This window comes from Galeopterus variegatus, unplaced genomic scaffold (assembly GCF_000696425.1).
Source record: "Galeopterus variegatus unplaced genomic scaffold, G_variegatus-3.0.2 Scaffold334, whole genome shotgun sequence".
Classification (NCBI taxonomy): domain Eukaryota; kingdom Metazoa; phylum Chordata; class Mammalia; order Dermoptera; family Cynocephalidae; genus Galeopterus; species Galeopterus variegatus.
Window position 1 is genome coordinate 139,485 of NW_007726445.1, and position 23,724 is coordinate 163,208.

Consider the following 23,724-nt stretch of genomic DNA (forward strand, 5'->3'; position numbering starts at 1 on the left):
AGTCTTTGGTTTGAGGATGAGTCAAAAAGTTGACAGGCATGGATCTAGAACTGTGTTATCATTTGGCCTTTCTTGTTTCTTACAGCAGTCACCAGCAAATTTAAAGCTAGGCATTTTTCCACTGCAGTTTGACATGTTAACTACAGTCAACTCTTGATAATCCTTGGGTTCCACATCCATGGATTAAACAATTTTATGTAATTGTCACCACTATCCTTTTCCAAAACTTTTTCTTCATCCAAGAAACTCGGTTCCCATTAAATAATAACTCCTCACTCTTTACCCCACCACCTCCCAGCAGCTGTTAATCTCTATTCTAATTTCTATCTCTAGGTACCTCATGTAAGTGGAACCACATAATATTTGTCCTTCTGTGTCTGATTTACTTTATTTAACATAATGTTTTCAAAGTTCATGTTACACTGGATTTTGAAGCAGGCATGTCTGTGAGTGCATAAAGTTGGGGTTTATGGATCAGTAAAGACGAGTAAGCATGGACAGATTGGTCAGGGTTTTCAAGCCATCTATTGGGAAAGATTATTTACCTCAGACTAATTCAAATGTCTGGGTTTTGGTTTTTCCCAGCCTCCAATGTGTCAGTTTCCTTCTTGCATCATTGGAGTACAGTAAGGGGAAACAATTCGAACTGCTTTCACCTGTTTCTGTATCTGTCAGCAAGAAGCCAAGGTATGATGGCATCTCAAACTCCATTCAGCCCTAGGTTATTGAGTTTTGTTGTTTTGTCATATATGTTCAGTGCTCGTGAGTATAATTTATCTCAAAACTTAGAACACTGTAGTGTCTTAATTTATATTTGTATATTTTGCTATATACTTTTGTAAAGTACTTTTTGCATTATTTTAGTCCGTTTTGTGCCTCTATAACAGAATTACCCGAGACTAGGTAATTTATAAAGAGGAAGGGTTTTTTTTTTTTTTTTTTTTTTGTCCTTTTTGAGACCGGCCGCACTGCGCTCAGCCAGTGAGCGCTGTGAGCACACCGGTCATTCCTATATAGGATCCAAACCCGCGGCGGGAGTGCTGCACTCTCCCGAGTGCACCACGGGCTCGGCCCTAAAGAAGAAAGGTTTATTTGGCTTATGATTCTGGGACAGCTGCATCTGGCATGGTCCTCAGGCTGCTTCCACTCATGGCAGAAAGTGGCAGGCAGCCAGCGGGTACAAGCAGATCACATGGCGACAGGAAGCAAGAGAGAGAGAAGGCGCCAGAGTCTTTTTAAGCAACTAGCTCTCGCGGGAACTAATAGAGTGAGAACTCACTCATTTATCCCTTCTCCCCCAGGGAGAGCATTAATCCATTCATGAGGGATCCACCCCCATGACTCAATCAGTTTCCAACACTGCCATATTGGAGATCAGATTTCCACATGAGTTTTGGAGGGGACAACACATCCAAACTCCATCATGCATCTAGGTGTATAATCAGTTGAGTGGCAGACTTTTCCCACCCATTAAAACTTCCATGGTATTCTTGGTTATACTCTCAGTATGTAGTGTTGATCCAGTAACAAGGCATTGTTACTATGGAGTAAGGGTTTAATTTTTGGTGTCCTGTAGCATTCAATTTACCAGTCAGTCCATCTGGAGGTATTTTTTTCAGAGTTATATCACTTCCGAAGTAACAAATGATAAATCGTTGGAGTATCTGTGGCTGAAGAATATTTATATATATGCTGTAATGTCTCATATATGAAGCTGTTAAAAGAGAGCTAAGAGGATCTGGAAAAATTGAAATCCTCATACACTGCTGGTGGGAATGTAAAAATGGTACAGACACTTTAGAAAACAGCCTGGTAGGGCCGGCCCCATGGCGCACTCGGGAGAGTGCGGTGCTCCTGCCGCGGGTTCGGATCCTATATAGGGGTGGCCAGTGCTGAGCGCGGTGCAGCCAGTCACAAAAAAAGACAAAAGAAAAAGAAAACAGCCTGGTAATTCTTCAAAATGTTAAATGTAGAGTCACTATAGGACCCTGCAATTCCACTCCTAAGTATATACCCAAGGGAATTGAAAACAATTATCTCCACACAAAAACTTGTCCGTTAATGTTCGTAGCAGCATTATTCATAATAGCAAAAAGTGGAAACAAACCGACATCCATCAGTTAATGAATGGATAAACAAAATGTAATATATCCATACATAGTCTTACTCAGTCATAAAAAGAAATGGAGTAATGATATATACTAACAACATGAATGAACATTGAAAACATAATGCTGAGTGAAAGAAGCCGTTCACAAAGGACTATGTATTGTATTATTCCATTTATATGGAAAGTCCACACAATAGGGCAAATCTAGAGAAAAAAAGTAGATTTGTAGTGGTTGCCTAGGACTGGCGTGGGAGACGGATTGAGGGGAAAGGAGAGTGACTATTAGTGGGTATGGGGTTTTGGGGGGAGGGGAAGGTGATAAAAATGTTCTAAAATTGATTTTGGTGATAGTTTTATAACCCCATGAGTAAACTAAAAGTCATTGAATTGTATACTTTAAATAGGTGAATTGTATGGTATGTGAATTATATCTCAATAATATTTTTCAAAAAAAAATAATAATAATAATTGAGAAACATTACCCCAAAATTCTGAGATCTGGGTGTCTAAAAAGTATGTTTCCTTTTTTTTTTCTTTTAAAGTTGACCGGTAAGGGGATCTTAACCCCTGACTTGGTGTTGTCAGCACCACGCTCTCCCAAGTGAGCTAACCAGCCATCCCTACCTAGGGATTCGAACCCATGGCCGTGGTGTTATCAGCACCACACTATCCCAAGTGAGCCACGGGTCAGCCTGTGTGTTTCCTTTTTTTAAGGAATTATTTTATTTACTCTTTTTCTTCATTACAATCATAAAAGAATCAAATAGCCCTTATTTTACTCTGCATTACAAGAGAGAAGATGCCTCAAGTGCAAATGCAGTTTTTTTTACAACAGCACCAATTAACAGAGGTAATCATATGACTTGAGTCTGTGAATTATTGGACCCAATCTCATACCTTAGGTATGGAATTCATAGCCCTAGGGTATAGAAATTAAATTTTGTTGAGCACCTTCTAAGCACCTCGTTTTTACAGATGAAATTGAGACTTGGAGAAGTAACGGAACTTATTAAATATTTGACCTAGTAAAAGTATGTAGCAGTTTAAACCTATGTTTCTGTGACTCAAAATATTTTCTTTATAGTTTATTATTGCAATTTCCTACCAGGAGAACAGCCTGGATTTGAAAGTGTTGGAGAAAATCTAAATCTACATTTAGATTTTGTTAGTATAAAAAATCGAAGTGAGAGAGAAGGTGATTAGCTTGCCTTTAATAATTTTGCTGCAGGGGCTGTTTAGTTATCTCAGTTGGTTAGAGCATTGTGCTGATAACACCAAAGTCCAGGGTTCAATCCCACTACCGGCCAGTCACTAAAAATAATAATAATAATAATAATAATAATAATAATAATTTTGCTGTATGAGTAGAGAAAATATTACTTATTAGGCCAAGCACCTGAGTTCTTTATTAGAAAACGCCAAAGTGTCTTAAGATTTTGGATCTGTATCTATATAGAATGGAGGGCAGGTAACAAGCCCCTCTGATTCTTGCAGTATCCAGACAACTGAGGCTTGCTGTTTGTCTAGTTCATCTTTCTCATATTTTTTCATCCATAAGACAGGCCAATTAAAAACATTCTTGGGTGACGTGAGGAACTTCTCATTCATAGAAGAATCTTTTCTAGGAGAAGAATTTGATGTGAAAGCTAAAACAGAAGCATCTGACTTTGAGCATGCATGCACAGTCACTTTCTTTTTTAAAAAAAAAAAAAGATGACCGGTAAGGGGATCTTAACCCTTGACTTGGTGTTGTCAGCACCACGCTCAGCCAGTGAGCGAACCGGCCATCCCTATATGGGATCCAAACCCAGGGCCTCGGTGTTATCAGCACCACACTGTCCTGAGTGAGTCACAGGCCAGCTCCCAGTCACTTTCAATGTTTATTTTTTGAGGGATGAAGGCTCCTAATGGACCGTTCTGGTGAGTATGGTGTTTGGTTTCAGGTATCTTTTACAGGTAAGGTCCTTGATGACTGTAAAGTATCTGAAGTTTACTTTCATTGCTGAGGATGGATGGAGAAATCACCCTAATATAGTTGTTCTAGAACAGTATAGGGTAGGAGCTTAGCTCAGTTAACTTTGAACTTATGTATATTTACATGTATAACTATGATTTTTCTTAATAACTTTACCACCTCACTCTCTTTCCTTATGGACTATTTATGGGCCTTTATTCTGGTCTCACTCGTTTTTTGTTTTTTGTTTTTTTCATAGGATGGATAGAATGACAGAAGATGCTCTTCGTCTGAATCTGTTAAAGCGGAGCTTGGACCCAGCAGATGAGCGAGATGATGTACTGGCAAAGCGACTCAAAATGGAGGGACATGAGGCCATGGAACGTTTGAAAATGTTGGCACTGCTCAAAAGGAAGGATTTGGCAAATCTTGAAGTGCCTCATGAGTTACCCACCAAACAGGATGGCAGTGGTATCAAGGGCTATGAAGAGAAACTCAATGGGAATCTCAGACCTCATGGAGACAGCAGGACTGCTGGAAGGCCAGGCAAAGAAAACATTAATGATGAGCCTGTGGATATGAGTGCTAGACGGAGGTATGGCTTAGTTCACCTGCCTTCCAGGGATAGGGTATAAACTAAGCCTGTAAAATGGGTTGTTTCCAATGAGAGGAGGGTATTTTCATTCTAAAGCTTCTTGAAAGAAGACATACCTGTATCATTTGGGTTGACTATGATTTTCTCTTCCAAATGAAATGAGGTGCCTCAAAAATTGCTTAGCATACAGAGAATCAGTTTCTTACCTTTATGATAAAATGGTCATTTCTGGGGCCGGCTGTGGCTCACTCGGTAGAGTGCGGTGCTGATAACACCAAGGCCACGGGTTCGGATCCCATATAGGGATGGCCGGTTCACTCACTGGCTGAGCGTGGTGCTGACAACACCAAGTCGAGGGTTGAGATCCCCTTACCGGTCATCTTTTAAAAAAAAAAAAAAAAAAAAAGGTCATTTCTGAATAAAGAGGGCACTAGACAGCTGATAGCCTAATCAGAAGTGAGTTAATATATACCTTCCCTCTAATCTTATGGCCATTTTAGGAGGGGAAAAACAGTATTTTCTTCAGATTATTCCAGGAGTTTTAGGATCTTTTTATTATGAAGTCTCAGTTTTTATTACATAAAAACCATGGGCCTGGCTTTTCTTGTATAAAAAAGGAAAGTATCATGTGATAAGTCTCTACATTCTTGATGCTTCTTTGCCACTCCCCCAGCCCCCACATATTCATATACATTCATTTGCACACGTATATTCATTCATTCTCTCTCTCTGACACACAAAGACAAACACTTTTTCACAGGCCTTTTTTTTTGTGTCTGTCAAAAGTTGAGTACTTGAGCATGCACACTAAGCTACCTGGAGCTGACTGAAGTCTAGTCTACCTGGGCAGTGAATCATAGTATAAACAGCTCTAGTTTTAAGAACTTTCAGTTTATTAATAGTTCAGAAAAAGCTCATAGGCATGAGAATTATTCTTCATTGTTCAGTTGCCCTTCAATTGACCTCAATGGGTTTGTCCTAGGACTGATCCAAAGCAGGATCTTAATAAGCTGGACTAATGGAGAAGGAAGAAGGAAGGAAGGAATGATTATAACCTCACATGTGTTTCTTTCTCAACATTTTAAGTTTACTTAATAGTCTTGTCCCAGGATTATTTTTTTAAACCATACCCTGTGAGGGAACATTATTCTTTTTTTTAATTTAATTTAATTTATTTTTTATTTTTTATTTTATTTTTTTGACCGGTAAGGGGATTGTAACCCTTGGCTTGGTGTCATCCACACCACGCTCAGCCAGTGAGCGCACTGGCCATCCCTATATAGGATCCGAACCCGCGACCTTGGCGCTACCAGCACCGCACTCTCCCGAGTGAGCCACGGGGCTGGCCCACATTATTCTTGATAATACAGTTAAAAACCCTTAGGAAACTTCAGAGAAATTCCCTAGTGACCCTGGGAGAGGAGAGAAATCCTTGGAAGCTATAGGGTAGTGTCAGTGGAACATTATGCAAGTAGATTACTCTAGGTCCTTTGGAAGAAATCAGGAAGTGGGTGAATGAGATCATGTGCCTGAGCAGCCTGCTCTGCCCGGTAGTAGCTCTTACCCTTCTGGAGCAAATGACTGATCCTACGTCATTGGGGAGGAAGAAAAGGGGAAGTGTTAGGTAGATTCTTCACACCTCAAATTGGAACTCTTCAAGTACATTTTTTGTAGAAACATTATTACACATTTGGGTAAGATCTCATTAGTGCTATTAGAATTGTAATAATTGCAGATACATTATGTGTTTAAGAGTCAGACTGCCCTGAAAACCCAACTGTTGTATTTAATTTTATTTTGTGGCAATAAACTTTTGAAACACAATCCTCTGGAAGCTAGGGGCTCCAGATATATTGACAGCTATTTCCATTTAATCCCAAGCTATTTTATAATAAAGAACAAAATTGATAGATTTCCAGCAAGGAGAACTGTGGGGTTTTTTTGTTTTGTTTTTTTGTTTTAGCAGCTAGCCAGTACGGGGTTCTGAACCCTTGACCATGGTCTCTTTTATAGGGATAAAATGAGGAAAGAATTTGAAAGCAGAAGGAAGGAGGAGTTCTTAACATGATAGCAATATTGTAATTTCCTAAGTATCTTATTTTGCCATTGGTTGGGCAAGTTAGGATATCTGTGAAATAAGATATGTGTGAAATCAATACTGCTTATATTTTGGAATACTAGAGAGACATGGCAGTACTGTTCTGTTCAGTTGTTTTTACTACTGGAATAAGGATTAAGCTTTATAGCTGCTAGGAATATGCCAAACTGAGTCACAAGTGATGTCAACAACAAGTTGGGCTTTTAATAATGTCTCTCTAACAGGTAGGGTTTTATACTTAAGAACCCCAAATATTGTAAATCATGTGGATGTTTTGTTCAGGGTGGGGGGAGGGGCAGCTGGCCAGTACAAGGATTGTGACCTTGGTGTAAAAATGCTGCAGTCTAACCAGCTGAACTAACTGGCCAGCCCCAATCATATATATGTTTGGGAAAGGAGCAAAATAATTTCTCTCTCTAGAATGTTTAACAAGTGAATCCAGGATCCTACGTCAAAAGTTAGAAAATATTGGGGACTGAGCCTTGATTTGGGCTTTGCCCTTATCTGTGCTATCTAATATGGGTCTGACTATATCTGGGAATAAAATATATAGGGTTCTCATATATAACTTCCTGATAAACGTCACACAATTCCAAAATCTTCATCTAGGAATGTCTCTGTCTGTTTTGGTACTGGGCAGTCCCTAAGCAGTAGATGGCACTAATTTGAGCAAAGAGAATTCCTTACCTTAGAAATAGTCTTCTGTAATGTATGTATCCAGCCAGGACCAGAATAGAAAAAGCTTCTTACTGGTAATGAAAAAATTGGGCAATCAAATAGAGAGTGGGAAATGTTCCAGACTTCAAAACTGTTCAGCCATGTTAAACTTCAGGGTGGGGGGGATGAATAAATATAGAAATGGTAAGTAAATCACACAAAAAAATTAATTCACTTTATTTAGGCCTGACTGTTATTCCAGGAACTTGGGGTTAGAAAATGAAAGTTTCATTTCTCCCTCTAGTGGCTTCTTTTTCTGTAATTCCCCATTCTCAGCTTGCTATGTCTGTGACCAGTAGTTACAGAGCAATCCAGATAAACCTAATAATTCACAAGAGTCATTCTCATTACTCTGACCCTCTATTCTATTTCTTCAGGTAAATTTGATTGCTTTTAGTAATTCATATTTTCCCTATTGAGAAATTGGATGCCTATCCCAACCATCAGGGGTGCCTTGTTCAGGAGGTATTCGTGCCCAATGGTAATTGAGACCAGAAGCCCTGAGAAATGGTGGAGAGGCTCTCACAACTAATGGTCTGTGAGCACTAAGGGTTTAAGTTACGTAAACATTTAAATAAGACCTAAGAACATATTGCCTTAGACCTGTATACTCCTAACTACGCTATCTCAAGGAAAATAGAGTCTGGGAAGATATCTTTGAAATCAGAGGAGAGTTAGAAGATATAGTCATTGATTTGTGAATGTAGAGCAATTATAGTTTCTAGGGATCTGGTTGTCTAGGTCTTAAAGTAGTGAGTACCATTTTTTATCATCTTACAAAAACAAGTGTGTGATGCTTTTAAGGCTAGCCCTAGAAAGACCAAAACAAGAGTTGTCTAATTAATAACATTGGGAGTAAGAGGAACCAATGTGGGAGATTTAGATTTCAAAGTAATTTCTAGACAGTTTCTGTTTGAGGGACAGTGCTAGATAAAACTCTGGCTAGCAGATGAGAGTTCCATACATGGATACTTCAAGAAGTTCATGGAGAGATTCGTAGTACCTTTTAATTGTATTTTTCCGTGAATATTTTAAAGTACCATCATATATTTAGTTTTGGAGGTTCAGTCCTTCAGAAGTCTGTAAATGTTATACTTGACACTGTTCGTTCAATCAAACTAATGACAGCAGTACCTCCTTTTACCTACTCCTCAGTACCTACTCTTGACAGGATACACTGTCACTGAAGTTGTCACATAACCTCCTTTCTTGTAAATCCTCAGATTGCCAGAACCGTGTTATTGTTATAGTGAGCTGCCTCCTTAGGAGCATATCGTCTATACCCGTGGTGGATGACGAGGCTCTCTTCTTCCTTTGCCTTTCTTCCCCTGTAGAGCTAGTCATTTCCTTCATGAGCCTCCATGTGACTAATGACAACCCAATGGAGAGTGATATATAGGGAAAACATTTAGGATTTTGATTAAAATTGGTGTGATAAGAATACTCATCTCTTCTTCCTGTTTCTAAAGCCAGTCATTTTGTATCTTTGTCCCTGCATCTTCTGTAAGGAATTTAGATGTAGAATTTATTTTTGTTGAGGTTTTGCCATCTATTATATCTTGTTGTCTTCTTTATCCTACAATTTGAATCTTTCTCTGGGTGAATTGGGCCAGACCTAAGTTCCCTCAAATTTCTTTGTTTAGTATAGGAAAAAAGTTTTCTTAATTTTTTTAATGAACTCTTACTGTTGGAAATACTTTAATTTTTCATTTTCTTGTCTAGTGAGCCAGACCGAGGAAGGCTAACTCCCTCTCCAGATATCATTGTTTTGTCTGACAATGAGGCTTCCAGTCCCCGTTCTAGCTCCCGAATGGAAGAAAGACTCAAAGCAGCCAACCTAGAGATGTTTAAGGTAAAAACAAAAAAGATCACTCTTCATTTTATGCTCCTTCTATTCTCTTTAATTCCCTCAGAATCCTAGTTCTGTTTTTTGACTATTTATTTTTTGGATCTAAATTAACTGTCCATTGATAAAAAGTCTTTATAGTAATCCTCATCTTCAAGGGTATGCCCCTTTATAGAAGGAAATACTAGAGTCAAGTGAATAAGATAATTTGAAAAAGCATACATACAAACAATTATATTCAAGATAATTTATTTTTGGAAAATGAAAACTTCATAATTCAAGTCACATGAAGTAAACTCTTGGCTGAAAGGATACCTTCTACATTCTATCCTGAGTTTCAGAATATGGAGGGATTCCTAAGTTTTTATGCATGTTTAGAGGAAACATGGCTTTAAAAGATTTAGAAACATTATTTTAAAAGATAACAATGTCTCCCTTTGGTTATTCTTCTATTTTGCCAGGAATTTGGCTGCTTGGCGTTTATATGTGGTCTCTTATTTCATTCTATTAGCATTTTTTTGCTGAATGTCAGGCACTGTGCCAAACCCCAGGGATACAAAGATAACAATCCCATTACCACTTCTGCATCTTGTAGAAGATGAAGGTTTCAGAACTAAGTAATAGAGATTCTCTTGCGGGAAGGGATTCTGGGTGGTACCTGCTGCCATAGCTGACAGTCTCCATGTTTCTTTAGGGGAAAGGCATTGAGGAACGGCAGCAGCTCATCAAGCAGCTAAGGGATGAGCTGAGATTGGAAGAAGCCCGACTAGTGCTGCTAAAGAAACTGAGACAGAGTCAGCTACAGAAAGAGAACGTGGTCCAGAAGGTAATGTGCCCTAGAAGTAAGGGAATAGGGGAAAGTAAAGAAAAACTGATTTGAGAGTGGGCTACCCCAGGTAGGATCAGCCAAGTGGCTCATTCTTCTCCAGTTCCATAGTTTTTTAGTCTTTAGAAGTGGTGATTTTCTTTTTATCTTAGGCCTTAGTCAAGAAAGCTTTGATTTCATTTTTCTCATTTTTCCTCCTGGTCAATAGGAGCTTCACACTGACAAGGAATTTTAAAAGTCTAGAAATGTACCACATTTCTACCTCTGATTATTGGCCTTTTCCACAGTCTTATTTTCTCTTCCCTTTCTCAGACTCCAGTTGTACAGAATGCAGCATCTATTGTTCAGCCATCTCCTGCACATGTGGGACAGCAGGGCCTATCCAAGCTTCCTTCCCGGCCTGGAGCACAAGGGGTTGAACCTCAAAATTTGAGAACATTACAGGTATGACACATAGTAGGATCTTAGTGTTGTAGGGCCCTGTCAGTCCTATCTCTGTTTGAGGGCTTTTGTGAAGATTATAGAAGAACCTGGCCATGATAGAGGTATTATTACTACAAATGGTCCTATTGGTTCTTTACGACATGATTTAATCTGCAACAGAAGGAAGGATCAATAACCTTCTTTCTTTTCTAGAGAAAGTTTCCAGCTTTTCTAGAGAAAGGTTAGATAATTTTCTAGCTATCAAACCATGTAGGATTAGATAGTTTGTACCAAAAAAGCCAGGAACTTCCTAGCTACTAATCAGAGTTTATAGTGATGGTAGATTTATAACCATAGATATTAGATGAAATTACCAAGGCTGACTGCGTTCCTGTGTTTCTACTTAACTGTGTTTTATAGGCAGTGTTTGAATTTTATGGGTCATTATACCATGTGTGACTAGTTCTTTTCCTCTTCTTCCTCTTTAGGGTCACAGTGTCATCCGTTCAGCGACCAATACCACCCTCCCACACATGTTGATGTCTCAACGTGTTATTGCACCAAATCCAGCCCAGCTACAGGGTCAGCGGGGCCCGCCTAAGCCTGGCCTTGTACGCACCACAACACCCAGCATGAATCCCGCCATCAATTACCAACCAGTAAGAGAGTGCCCTAATGTGGAAACAGAATGTTTTTTATTTGCCTTTCTTGTTGAAATAGATATGTTTTTATACATAGAGAAATTCTTATGACAACAGGGTGATTTGGGTAGAGCTTGAATTGAGAGCATTCCCAAATGTGGAAGATTTGGGAAATTACACAGAAATAGTAGTGGAGAAGAGAGGCTGTACAGCAGAGTAGCAGTAAGCTAAAAATCTGCCTAGAAGAAAGAGATAGGGGCTGGCCAGTTATCTCAGTGGTTAGAGCGTGATGGTGATAACACCAAGGTCTATGGTTCAATCCCTGTACCGGCCAGCTGCCAAAAAAATAAAAGAAAGAAAAAGAAGAAATAGCTAGGTCTAGAGAATAAGAATCATAAGGATGCATGACAGCAAGTATCCCCAATCTTTACTTTTCTCTTAGCATTTTTAGCTCATAGCCATTATCATTCTCCTTTTCTATGTGCCAGAGTTCTTTTTCAATGAGTAAGTTGGATACCTCCTATTTTGGGGCAGCTAAGTAGTCCAGACTAGGATTAGATAGTGTCCTCTGCCAAGAAAGCAAGAGTTTGTTCTGGCTGGCTGGTTAGCTCACTTGGGAGAGCATGGTGCTGGTAACACCAAGATCAGGAGTTTGCCAAAAAAAGAAAAAAAGAATTGGCTCTTTCCCACATACCATCACTGATCCCTATTCTCAATCTATTTTAGCAGTCAAGTTCTTCTGTTCCCTGTCAGCGTACAACATCTTCTGCTATCTATATGAACCTTGCATCACATATCCAGCCAGGGACCGTGAACAGAGTATCGTCACCCCTTCCTAGCCCCAGCGCCATGACTGATGCTGCCAACTCACAGGCCGCAGCCAAACTGGCTCTTCGCAAACAGCTGGAAAAGACACTCCTGGAGATCCCACCCCCTAAACCTCCTGCTCCCTTGCTTCACTTCCTGCCCAGTGCAGCCAATAGCGAGTTCATCTACATGGTAGGCTTGGAAGAAGTCGTACAGAGTGTCATTGACAGCCAAGGTAAGGCTGTTTCTTTCTAGTCAATCTCCTTATCTAAGCAAGAGGTTGCCAAGCCTGATTGACATGGGCACAGTATCACAGGGTACCATGCCTTGTTAAATAACTTTTCTTTACTATTGCCAAACCATTTTCCATCCCTTATTTATGGTTGTTTGGGAGCAGTATATCAAAAAGTGTGTGTGTGTGCACGTGTGTGTGCATCTTAATGTTTTGACTGTGTATTTTTTATATCTTGTATGTTTTTTGCAGCATATTGTTTTGTTTTTTTAAATGGTGCCTAGCATGATGCATGCATAATTTGTTGAATAAAACTCTTATTTTTAATGTCAGTGTTTGTGCAGCATTGTGCTGTATTATTGTATTCAGTCCCTGCACTTTGAAACTTTTAATTGTGAAAACAGACATACTTATGTAGATAACTAAGTATAACCACGTAAAAGCTGTAAGCCAATACTGAATCAGACTATAGAGTATTAACATTATACAATCTAGACTAACTGAAGTTATTAAGCTTGAATTTCTAGACTTGTAGACTTATGGGAACACCTGACAATAGAGGAAAGTACCTAGAGGACTCAGTATTAGCTATAAACAGATCACCAAGTGAATAAGTAATTCAGACACTGATAACTAAAAATTATATATGTATATAACAGGGATAAGTGCAGTCTGGGGTAAGGAGAGGCTAAGAAACAAAAATATTGGTTGAGCTAGATGGAGTCCTTTGACTTTGAATTGACACACTATTTTCCTCTCAATGTGATATAGTGGGAAATCAGAAAACATGGGTTCTTGTCCCAGCTATGTCAGTTAGGAGCTGTGTTTCTTAGACTTAGTTTCCTTGTTTGTATGTAAGGAAGGTACTATATGAATTCCCTGGAGTGATGATGTTATAATCAAATGAAAACAAGTATTTTATGGGGCCGGCCCGTGGCTCACTCGGGAGAGTACGGTGCTGATAACACCAAGGCCCCGGGTTCGGATCCCATATAGGGATGGCCGGTTTGCTCACTGGCTGAGCGTGGTGCTGACAACACCAAGTCAAGGGTTAAGATCCCCTTACCGGTCATCTTTTAAAAAAACAAAAAAACAAGTATTTTATAAGTGGTAGAGTATTCTTTTTGTAGAGTCTCTTTCTTAACTTAGCAAAAATAAACTCCAGGAAAAGATCTATTTGATGAAAAAAGAGGAGATAGGAAACATGAAGCCACTGACTATTATTTTTGTTGGCATCTAGGCAAAAGCTGTGCCTCACTTCTGCGGGTCGAACCCTTTGTATGTGCCCAGTGTCGCACAGATTTCACCCCTCACTGGAAGCAAGAAAAGAATGGTAAGATTCTGTGTGAGCAGTGTATGACCTCCAACCAGAAGAAGGCTCTAAAAGCTGAACACACCAACCGGCTGAAAAATGCTTTTGTTAAAGCCCTACAGCAGGAACAGGTAAGAATTCTGACTTCTATTCACCAGCCACCTGTCCGGGTTTGGTTTTCCCTAAGGGTCATTCCTTCTAGTTTGGAAGGGTTGTCATGTGATCCCCACAGATCTCTGGACCTGAAGACCTAAGATCCCTTTCTTCTCCTTATTCTATTTTTTCCATTTCCATTTCACTGAGTATTTCTGATCAGATAAGAAATTAGTAACACATAATGGCTGAGGTTAAGGGAAAGGAAAAGCAGGCTTGAGACTCTTGGCTTTTCCATAGCACAAAGAAATTCCTCTTTTTTTTTTTTTGGTGGCTGGCCAGTACAGGGAGTGAACTCTGGACCTTGGTGTTAGCAGCACCACGCTTTAACCAACAGAGCTAACCAGTCAGCCCTGGAAATCCTTCTATTTTCACTTCAAACAAATGGATTTTGGTGGGAGGAACTTATGGTTGTACTATAAATCTTTTTTTTTTTTTTGGTGGCTGGCCAGTATGGGGATCTGAACCTGTGACCTTGGTTTTATAAGGCTGTGCTCTAACCAATGTACTAGAAATCTCTTTGAGAGAAGTACTTATCTATATTCCATACTTAACAAGGAAATGACAAGGGAAAGAGATTATGAAGTAGCCCAGTGAAGAATAGTGGTGCTAGAGTGTGTGAACATTTCCTATAGTAGTTATAGGATGAAAATATCTTGGAGAGGGAAAGATGTGTTGGGAAGCTCAGGTCCTTTTCCTTTATCCCATTCCCCACTCCACCACCCATCAGACTCCTTTGTTTGGGTAGCATCATGAACCTTCTGGAAAATAGGCAGGAGTCAAAAATAAAACTCTGGTAATTCATCTGCCTTAATTATATCAGTCAGCTCATCACCACCACCCAGACTGCTCCAGCCAACTTTTGAGAGCCAACTTTCCTGGAGAGAGAGGGGAATTCTGTAATCAGTGAAACAAATTGGCTGCTTACACCCAGAGGTCACAGTGTAGCCACCACCAGACTCTTGCTTTTCCATATCCCTCTTCCTAGCTGGCAACATTAGAAATAAGGCCTCTAGGTTTTCTGTTTAGGAAATTGGGTGCTGTCCTGCCCAGCCTGATCTGACGACTCCCAACAGGAAATTGAACAGCGATTACAGCAGCAGGCAGCCCTTTCCCCCACTACGGCTCCAGCTGTGTCCAGTGTCAGTAAACAAGAGACCATCATGAGACATCATACACTTCGGCAGGTGAGGAACTTTTTCCTTGACCCTGATTTCTCTCAGGGGCTTGTCAATCATTTATTCCAATTTGTTCTTTCTTCTGTGGGAAGTCATACTGCTCTTCTCTACTCCCATATCTTTGCCTGCCATGTACCCTCCCATCATAGCAAAGTTGTATCAACCATCTCCTCATCGTTACAGGCTCCACAGCCCCAGAGCAGCCTCCAGCGTGGCATACCCACATCTGCCCGCTCCATGCTATCAAACTTTGCACAGGCACCCCAGTTGTCTGTGCCAGGTGGCCTCCTTGGTATGCCAGGTAAGAAGGGTTAATCTGAGAACTTTCTTGGGGGTCCTTTCAGTGGGCATGTTGTTGTTGATCTCTTGGCTAGGAGAGCAGGGTCGACTGTCCTGTTTGAATGATCCAGGGATGCTTCTCCACAATCAGTGGCCCCCAAATCAAAGCAGATTTCAATGATTTCATCTCTTTGTCTTAATCATTTTCCTCTCATCACTGTTTTTTACCTGTCTCTTCTATACCATCAGGATCATGTTCATTATTTCCGGTAGGACTGAAATTTCAGGAAGACCTCTTTTCCTAAACCTTAGGACTAAGAGTGGTAGTTGCTCCTGAAATAAAGCCAGCTAAGTCTGGACGGTTGCAGGCAACTTCTAATGTTTCCTTCACATCTTCAGCTCTGTAGCCCCAGGGTAGTGGAGAAGGGAATGTCATTTCCTCTTTTAATACCTGCTCTCCACTTTTGTCTCCTGGGTCTAGGTGTCAACATTGCATACTTGAATACTGGCATCGGAGGACACAAAGCCCCCAGTTTGGCAGACCGACAGCGTGAATATCTTTTAGACATGATCCCTCCCCGATCTATATCGCAGTCCATCAGTGGACAGAAATAACGCCTGTTCCACTTGTACTGCCCCACCCTTGAATCCTTTACCCCTTTCCTCTTCCATTGCCCCCAACTTCCGTCGCATGCAGTGCCTGTACTGGTGCCTACCATACACGGAAAGCAAAACAGAAAAACAGAAGACAAAAAATAGAAATCAACAAGAAAACACACGCCCTGCCCCGCCACCTCCCCTTTATTTCACACTGCTGCGATCTGTTCTTCTGCCACTCTGTCTTCTCTCTTCGGTTTTCTTTTAACAGTGAGGTGGATCTTTGCCTCTGATAGAGGTCAGAATGAGGTCCTGGGGAGAATCTAAGCCCTCTGACGTGTGTTTCTAAAGTTTGTTTTATGCTATAATTTTTATCATTTTTAATGATGTTGTGTGTCCTCCCTTTGTTCAGTGGACGGTTAAACCTTCCCCCCCCCCCCCCACCCTTTTTTTTTTTTTTTTTTTTTTTTTTTTCTTTGCCTCTGATAGAGGTCAGAATGAGGTCCTGGGGAGAATCTAAGCCCTCTGACGTGTGTTTCTAAAGTTTGTTTTATGCTATAATTTTTATCATTTTTAATGATGTTGTGTGTCCTCCCTTTGTTCAGTGGACGGTTAAACCTTCCCCCCCCCCCCAATCTTTTTCTTTTTCTTTTTTTTTTTGTAAACACAAATGACATTCGGTTCAATGATAGGAGTTTTTGCAGGCTGCAGTAGGGTCCCCAGCTGCCAAGTAGGACATGACTGGGAGTGTTAGGGGCAGAAGTTTTGAATGCACTTAACCCAGGGTGGGGCAGGGGGGTTAGCATCAAACAAGAGGGAGTAGCAGCCCAGGTCTGGGTGTTTTGGGGCTGAATAGTTTGGGAGGAGACAGTGCTCCATGGGCTCTAAGAATCTGGGGAAAGAGCGTGGAGGGAGAAGCTTTAAAACTCATACACCCTGGAACAGACCTGTGGAGGAGAGGGGAGAGAGAAGTGTGATGACAAGCATAATGGTGAGCCAGGGAGGACTGATCCCAGACCCTGGCCTTCTGGGTGCTGAGGCGTAAGACCCCATGGTGATGCGGAAGTCTCGTCCAGGTCAACTAGCCCAGAATTATTTCATCTTATTTTCCTTGTAAAATTCTCCTTCACCCCACTCCCAATTTTAAGATCCTAGTCTGCCCTTTAATCACAGCCATTCTCAAGCTGTTTGCTGGGTGTCCTAGAAGTTGGAATGGGCGTGAGTGAGTCAAATGACAAAAGGAGGAAATAGACTTAGAGGAAAGAAAAAGGGATATCTCTCCCAACAGTTGAGACTTGCACATGTCTATCCCTTCATCCTCTGAATGCCAGGAGGTGAGGGTGGGGGCACCTGATCAGGTTGGAGTCCTGTCCCAACTCTGCTGCACTAACTGCAGAACCATCTGCTCAGCGCCAAACAACTCGTGTCAGAACCAACTTTGGACCTCTGCTAAACAAGTAGTTGTCCCTTTTTATCACCCAGAATTCTATTAATTTTGGTTTTTAGTTTTGTTTTTATTTTTTTCTTAAACGCTACTAATGTAGAAAATGAATTGAATTGTGCAATGTTGCTGTTCTGGGGATTGGGGAGATTAACATCCCATTTGCCCACACTGTGGGGGAAGAGAGATGGGCCAGGCTGTTTTTGAGGTAAGGGAAACCCATTAAAAGTAAGGGTTTCTGCTCTCCTCATAGTGTACACCCACCTGCCTCTCCAGCTCCAGAAGCTGCCAGAGTACACTGGGGGGATCCTCTTAGCAGAGAGGTATGCAGAGGAGTTTAATACTTTGCCCTTGAAAGCCACCTGAGGAAGTTCCCCCACTTTTATTTTTAAAAATTAAATAATTTTTTTAAAGTAAGAAGGCACTTTTAAAGTTAACACACACAAAAACTGCACATGTTCCCCATAAAATTTGGGGGTGGGGTGGGAGAAGGAGCTAAAATCAGGCTCAGTTCCCCCACTCTGGCCTCTACTCCCCACACCCCAGTGCCACTGTGGGTGATTATACTGGCCCTACGGGCCTTCCTGGCTTTTTTCTTTCCTCCCTTCCCCCAAATTCATTGAGCACTTAATAAAGGAGCAGAGATGCAGCCAGTGTCTGGGCTCGCCCAGTGGTGAAATGATCTGGAAGCTAGATGCTAGTAACAGGTAGTGATCGGGTCGTTTCGAGTATTTTTCTGGGGGAATGTTGTACCCCTGACTGTAAGTGGTGGGAAAGGGAGGGGGGTTAATGGAACTGGGTCTGGGATTATTTTAAAATTATATATATATATATATAAAGATATATTCTTACATCTTTTCTTTGCCCTCTGTGCTTTGAAAGCACTGGATAAATCGTTTGGTTTTTCTTTTCTCTCTTCCACAAAATTGGAAGCTTCTTTTTTTTTTAAATGTTTTCCCTACGAGTCATCTTGCCTTGTGGCATGTATGTCTAGCCTGTCCCCCCACCCCCCATGATGAAGTGCCATTTCTGTTATGTCTCCCTCTCCCCCAGCTCAGAGGTGCTCAGAGGTACAAGGTGCCCAAGTTTGTCAGTTGAGATTAAAAGTAAGGAACAGAGAATGTGCAATACCGTCTGGCTAGGGGCTGTCCCTGCCCTGAGCTGAGTCCTTTCCCTGGGAGCCAGGCCACCTTTGAATAGGGTTTGGAAGTAAGATGTGTAGAGATGGGGAGTGATGGGGAAGGAAAAGCCACAGTCGAGTGTCTGCTTAGGTCCTGAGGCCATAGGGGAAAGGGTAGAATCTTCCCTGTTTTTAATCCCCTCAGGGTCAGTTATCATAGAAGCTGCTTGTTGACTAGCATAGCTCTTTGACCCTTTGTTCAATCGCTGCGGTTTGATTTCATACCCCTCTCTTCCCCATTTTCATACCCTTCCCAGGGACTAGTGATGGGGGTAAAGTCTCCCTAATCATGGTAAAGTATTAGCCTTCCACCTCCTCCCTTTCCTTCCTCTCCCCCGCCCTTCTGTCTTCCTCATTCTCTACTTTTTCATCACTGATTGCTGCGTGTCCCTCCAAGTCTGTTGTTAATATCCATCCCCAGGCCTTGGGCCCTGTAGACACTAAACCTCATGCCGTAAGGAAAGGAGGAAAGACCCTCTGTTGGGAGAGTTATCCTTTACCCCTGGAGCTCTGAAGCTCAGGGTATTAGTAGAGTGAGGATCCCATCAATTCTGCCTGTTTTTCTCCATCCCCAGAGGCACTAAAAGTAGTAGTTTATGGACAGTGTCTTACTCCCTAGAAACCTGAAACGGGTGGATTAGTGGTAAGGCTTGGGTAAAATGGGGGGACAGAGGTCCTTATTTATCAGTTTTGTCATTCGACCACAGCATTTGGACTCCCTCCATCCTTGGAATAAGTATTTTTCCACATTTTTTGGATATATGTATGGTAGAACATTTTTTTTAAGACACAGATAAATGTTTTCCTGCTTTGGTTACCTTTCCTTTCCCCTTTAAAAGGAATTAGCTGTAGAACTGCTTTGTAAAGATGCTTCTTGATATTTTACTTTTGTTCCTTTCCCCCAACCATTCCCTTTTCTTCCCACTCCTCCAGAAGGGTATAACCCTTCTCTCCACCCCCCCACCCCCCCAGTCCTTGGCTCCTTTCCCTTCCATCAAGACCTTCATTAGCTTATGATATTTGCTGCCGAGATGTTATAACAAGGACTCATTCGTGTATATAAGCTATTTCTTGATCCATTTAAAAGGAATTGTACATTGTGTAGAAAAAAAAAAAAAAAAACCTGAAAAAGAGAAAAAAAAGCCCTAGCCATGGATATTGTGAAACTGTGTTATGTCATTTTGTAATGTGCCCGTTTGTGTATGATCCGTGCAAAAGGGTTTCTGGGGAAGGGGTGGGGGTAGGGAGGCAGGGCTATGGAGGGTGGGTAGGGGAGTGGGCCGGGCCCAGCACACTGAGACTGGCAGCTGCTCCAACCCCATCCCTCCTTAGAGATGCCACCTCCCCCACCACCCACCCCTAATTTGTGCCTTGCCTCCCCACCCTGGAGTAGTCCCTCCGGGTCACCAGCACTGCCTTGGCAGAGCCCACTCCCTACCCTAACCTGCCCCTCCTCCCTACTTCCCAGCATTAGGTTGATACTATGGGGAAGTGCTGGGGGTTGGGAGGTATCTGAGGAATGGGGCAGTTCCCGGGGGCATCGAAACCAAGTATTATGAATTGTAATTGTATTTGCACTGTTTTTTTTTTCCCTCTGATTGCATCAGCATATATACAATATACCTATATAACAAAATTCAGTGTCAAGCTTTCTTATGCAAGGGATTTCCCCCACCCCACCCCACCCCCCCCAAAAGAAAGAAAGAAAGAACCTAGTCTCATGGGCCTTTGAGGGTGGATTGTCAGGGGATGGTAGACAGAAAGAATTGTGACGTCATCCCAAGGAGGTCTTACTTAGTAAGAGCCACATTCATCTGTACAGTTTTAGGCTTCATGAATTGAAATGAGGCTGGGTTCCCATGAAAGCCAGGGCTCCTGGTCCAGGACTGTGGAGGATAAAGAGAACCACCAACACAAAGCGGGATGGGAGGGCACAGTCTGGAGACCTGGGGTCTCCTACTAACTTGCTATGTGACCTTTGATAGAGTTAATGTTCTGGGTTTCAGTTCTCTTACCTGTGAAGTGACGGTAGTGGATTATCTGGCCACCAAGTTTAAATTTATATGCTTCCTTCCCCACCTACCAAAACCAAAAAGCAACTTGAAGTGAGGAAAGTGTTGGGCTGCAAAACCAAGGAGAAAATCATATGAAAGTGACTAGTACTTGAAGTGGTTATTTGTAACAGTACCCTTGGAGAGCTGCCAGTCCCCTCCTGTTACCCTTGATTTGGGAGAGGCGGCAGAGTGATGTCTAGGGCATCAGTTAGACCAGTGACATCTTTGCCCTTATGCTTCTAGTCATCTGAAGGTAGGGACCAGGCAGAGACCAGGCAGGCCCCAAGCCCACCTCACGACCAACCACAGAGCCCTTAAAGGTGGCTGACCAATGAATTCCCCAGGTTGTTGGTCATTACTTACTCCCCCTATGAGCTACAAGATGTGGAACTTTTTCCGTCGTCTTGGTGACACAATTGGAGAGCTCAGATATAGCCTCCATCTTGTCTCCTTTCCTCAAATCTCATTGGAACCCACTGAAGGAAGCTGTTTCAGTCTGTCTCCTTCAGGGGCCCAATTTCCCCACAGCCTGGGCTGAAGGGAGTATTCTCACTCTCTTTAGGTTCTTGGCTGGTAAAGCCTGGAAAAGGATACAGGATGATGGGTGAGGCCCTGGTGTAGGAGGAAGGATAGATTGGGGTTGGGGGGTGGGGAGCAGGGAGGTGGGATGGGGAATGGCCTTCCCTGAATAGGGTGGGTGGGAGGGGAACAAGACCCTTTTGCACAGCTCTCTTTAAGTTTCCTTTTTTTTTTTTTTTTTTTTTTTTACCGGTCAGCCTCCATTGGCACCCTGGGTAATAGGAGTGGGGGGGCAACCGAAAAGAATTTCATAAGGTGTATATCTCTGTTTATATGGGGAATTTCATACCCTTAATAGTGCAAAGGGAAGGAGGTCTACCCAGTTTTTGCCAGTTTTTAAATGAAGATTAGTCAAGGTTTCTTTTAAAGTTCTGTTCAGGAAGTAAAATGAAAAAACTAAGACCAATAGAAACTGGTTTTCAAAAAGGCAAATAAATACACTCCCATCTGTTTCAGATGCTGCTGAGCATTTCAGCAATGACAGATTCAAATAATAAGCTAATTTTTGGAGAAAGGATTAAAAGAAAAAAAAAACTTTGTAATATTTATCACTTGCAAGCTATGTTTAATAAAGAAAGGAATGGTTTCTAAACTTTCCTGTGGCTTGTGCTTTGGTTATCTTGGGGGTTGGGGGTGGCAGTTTGGTGGGAGAATTTTAGGGGTAATTGGGAGAGAAGGTTTGTAGTCCTTACAGTCCAGCCATGGGGTACCTTTGATTTGTACCCTATTCTCCAATTGTGATTATTTAGAGCCTTTACCTACTTCTGTGTTCTTGTTCCCCTCCACCTCTAGCTGGAGCCAGTGTTCTGGAAGCCACTGACCCCACTTTAGTTACCTGATGACTTAAGGTCTAAAGGTATCAGGGGAGGGGACTCCAGTAACGGAATTGTTTGTAACATGCTGCATTCTCCAGATGGTTGCCTTATGACAATAGGGGCTCTTTTCTTAGCAAACTGCAGGATATAGTTCCTTTACAATCCAAATGGAGTATCTCCAGGAAGACCTGAAACTGTTCCGTCGCACCACCTCCCCCAAGTTCTCCTTTCAACCTAAAGCATTAACCAGATCCTTATTTTTTCCATTTTGTTTTTTTATTTTCAACAAAGCACTTAGACCAGGCCCAACCAGAGGAGAGTATGTCATTTCTTCAAGCACTTGAAGTTTGAGACTATTCTTAACCCCCTTGCTCCCCTGCCCTATTTCTTAGTTACAGGTGCTTCTGCACCTTGTGCAGAGGGAGCCTCTTTGGAGGGGCAGGGCCCAGCCTTACTGGAGTCTCGTCATTGGTACTAGCATTACTCTACAAGAGCACAGAGGAGACAATGTTTGGGATTGCCTAAGCCCTAGCTTTTCCTCTCCCCTTTTTGGCTCAATCTTGGGCAGCCCTGGAAGGGAAAGGTTGATTGAGGGAGTGGCTGGGGCTTTGGCTTTATAGCATGACAGAACTGGATGAGGAGAGTCTACGGGGCCCTGGGTGCCATAGACTGGCTGAGGGAGGAGTGGGAAAGAGGTGCTCTTTGGACCCTCAGAATTGATGGAGATAGGTGAGGTGCTTCACAGCCTCTGTGCTCATTCTACAAGAGATTCAAGGCTACCAAAAACCCAGCTCAAACTAATCTCTCAAAAATCAAATGGGGAGGGATGCCTCCTGAATAGGAGCTAATGCTTTGTATCTGGGAAGAGGGGAGATGGGTATTTGGTTGCTCAGAGAAGAAGCTCATGTGAGTTCAGGTGTTCAGGACTCATAATGTTGGGGGGTGGGGGGGCAAAGAACTCAGCACCTCCTTTGCCCACCTGCCCACACAGACCACAAGGAATGCAGGTTGCCTGTCCCTGGGTCAGACCTCATCTTGGGCATGAGGAGACAGAAACTGAGATTTCAGACAAGGGGGATTCTAGTTGTGAGATGGAGGTGATGACAGGGCCCCTTGCCCTGCCGCTCCTGCTTGGGGGGAACACTTAAAGCTATATATCTATGGGTAGATTCATATTTGGATCAAGAGGTGTATGTATTGGTTGGGGTTTTGAGGCAGGAGTACCTACCTGGGTTGGGGGTAATTCCAGCTGAGCTTGGTTTAGTTTGAGGTTATTTGGTATATTGGGAAGGACACAGGTTCTCCCATTTCTTGAGGCTGGGGAGAGGAATAGAGAGCCACACACTCTTCTCTCTGACTATGGCTAGGCCTGCCCCTCCCTGGAGAGGGGCTGAGGGACCTTTGGTTCTTTCCTGACTCCAGGGTGACAAGGACAGGCGAGGTAGGTTCTTTGGTAGGTCCAGAGTTAGTGGCATCTGAGCCAACTTGGAGGACCCTAGGCTAAGGGCAGCTGTTCCACGGTCACCTGAGAGTGAAGGAAGTGGTCAGGCCTCTGTACCAAGGCCTCAAGCACACCAGTTTCCCCCACCAACTCCCCATCACTTGAATCCCCCTCATCTGAGTGATGAGTTCAATCTTTTCCTCAGGCTTCCCTTCTATCTGAGCCTGTCTTCGGTGGTCCCCTGCTCTTTCCGAAGCAGTCTGAGGTACTGCCCAGCATTCTCAGGACCCCTGACTACAGAGGAGGCTGCCCAGATAGGAAGGGTCAGCACCAGGGCCTGTCTGGGGCCTCCCTCTCCGTTAGCAATGGCCCCAGCCCTTCATCTTGTTCCACACTCCCCAGGGATGCAAAGGGTGGGCCCTTCCTTGTGCCACTGGATAGTAGGG

At 42.4% G+C, this 23,724-nt stretch overlaps 1 protein-coding gene across 1 annotated transcript; it reads left to right on the plus strand.

Annotated features, from left to right (window-relative positions):
• Positions 1-4,321: 4,321 nt before the first annotated feature.
• On the plus strand, positions 4,322-16,199 carry GATAD2B (GATA zinc finger domain containing 2B). Its single transcript, XM_008567607.1, has 10 exons — positions 4,322-4,659; positions 9,197-9,326; positions 10,015-10,146; positions 10,459-10,590; positions 11,058-11,228; positions 11,937-12,252; positions 13,490-13,692; positions 14,791-14,901; positions 15,076-15,193; positions 15,653-16,199. Exons 1-10 carry the CDS (start codon positions 4,325-4,327, stop codon positions 15,784-15,786), a joined length of 1,782 nt encoding a protein of 593 aa, XP_008565829.1. The 5' UTR covers positions 4,322-4,324; the 3' UTR covers positions 15,787-16,199.
• The last annotated feature ends 7,525 nt before the right edge of the window (positions 16,200-23,724 follow it).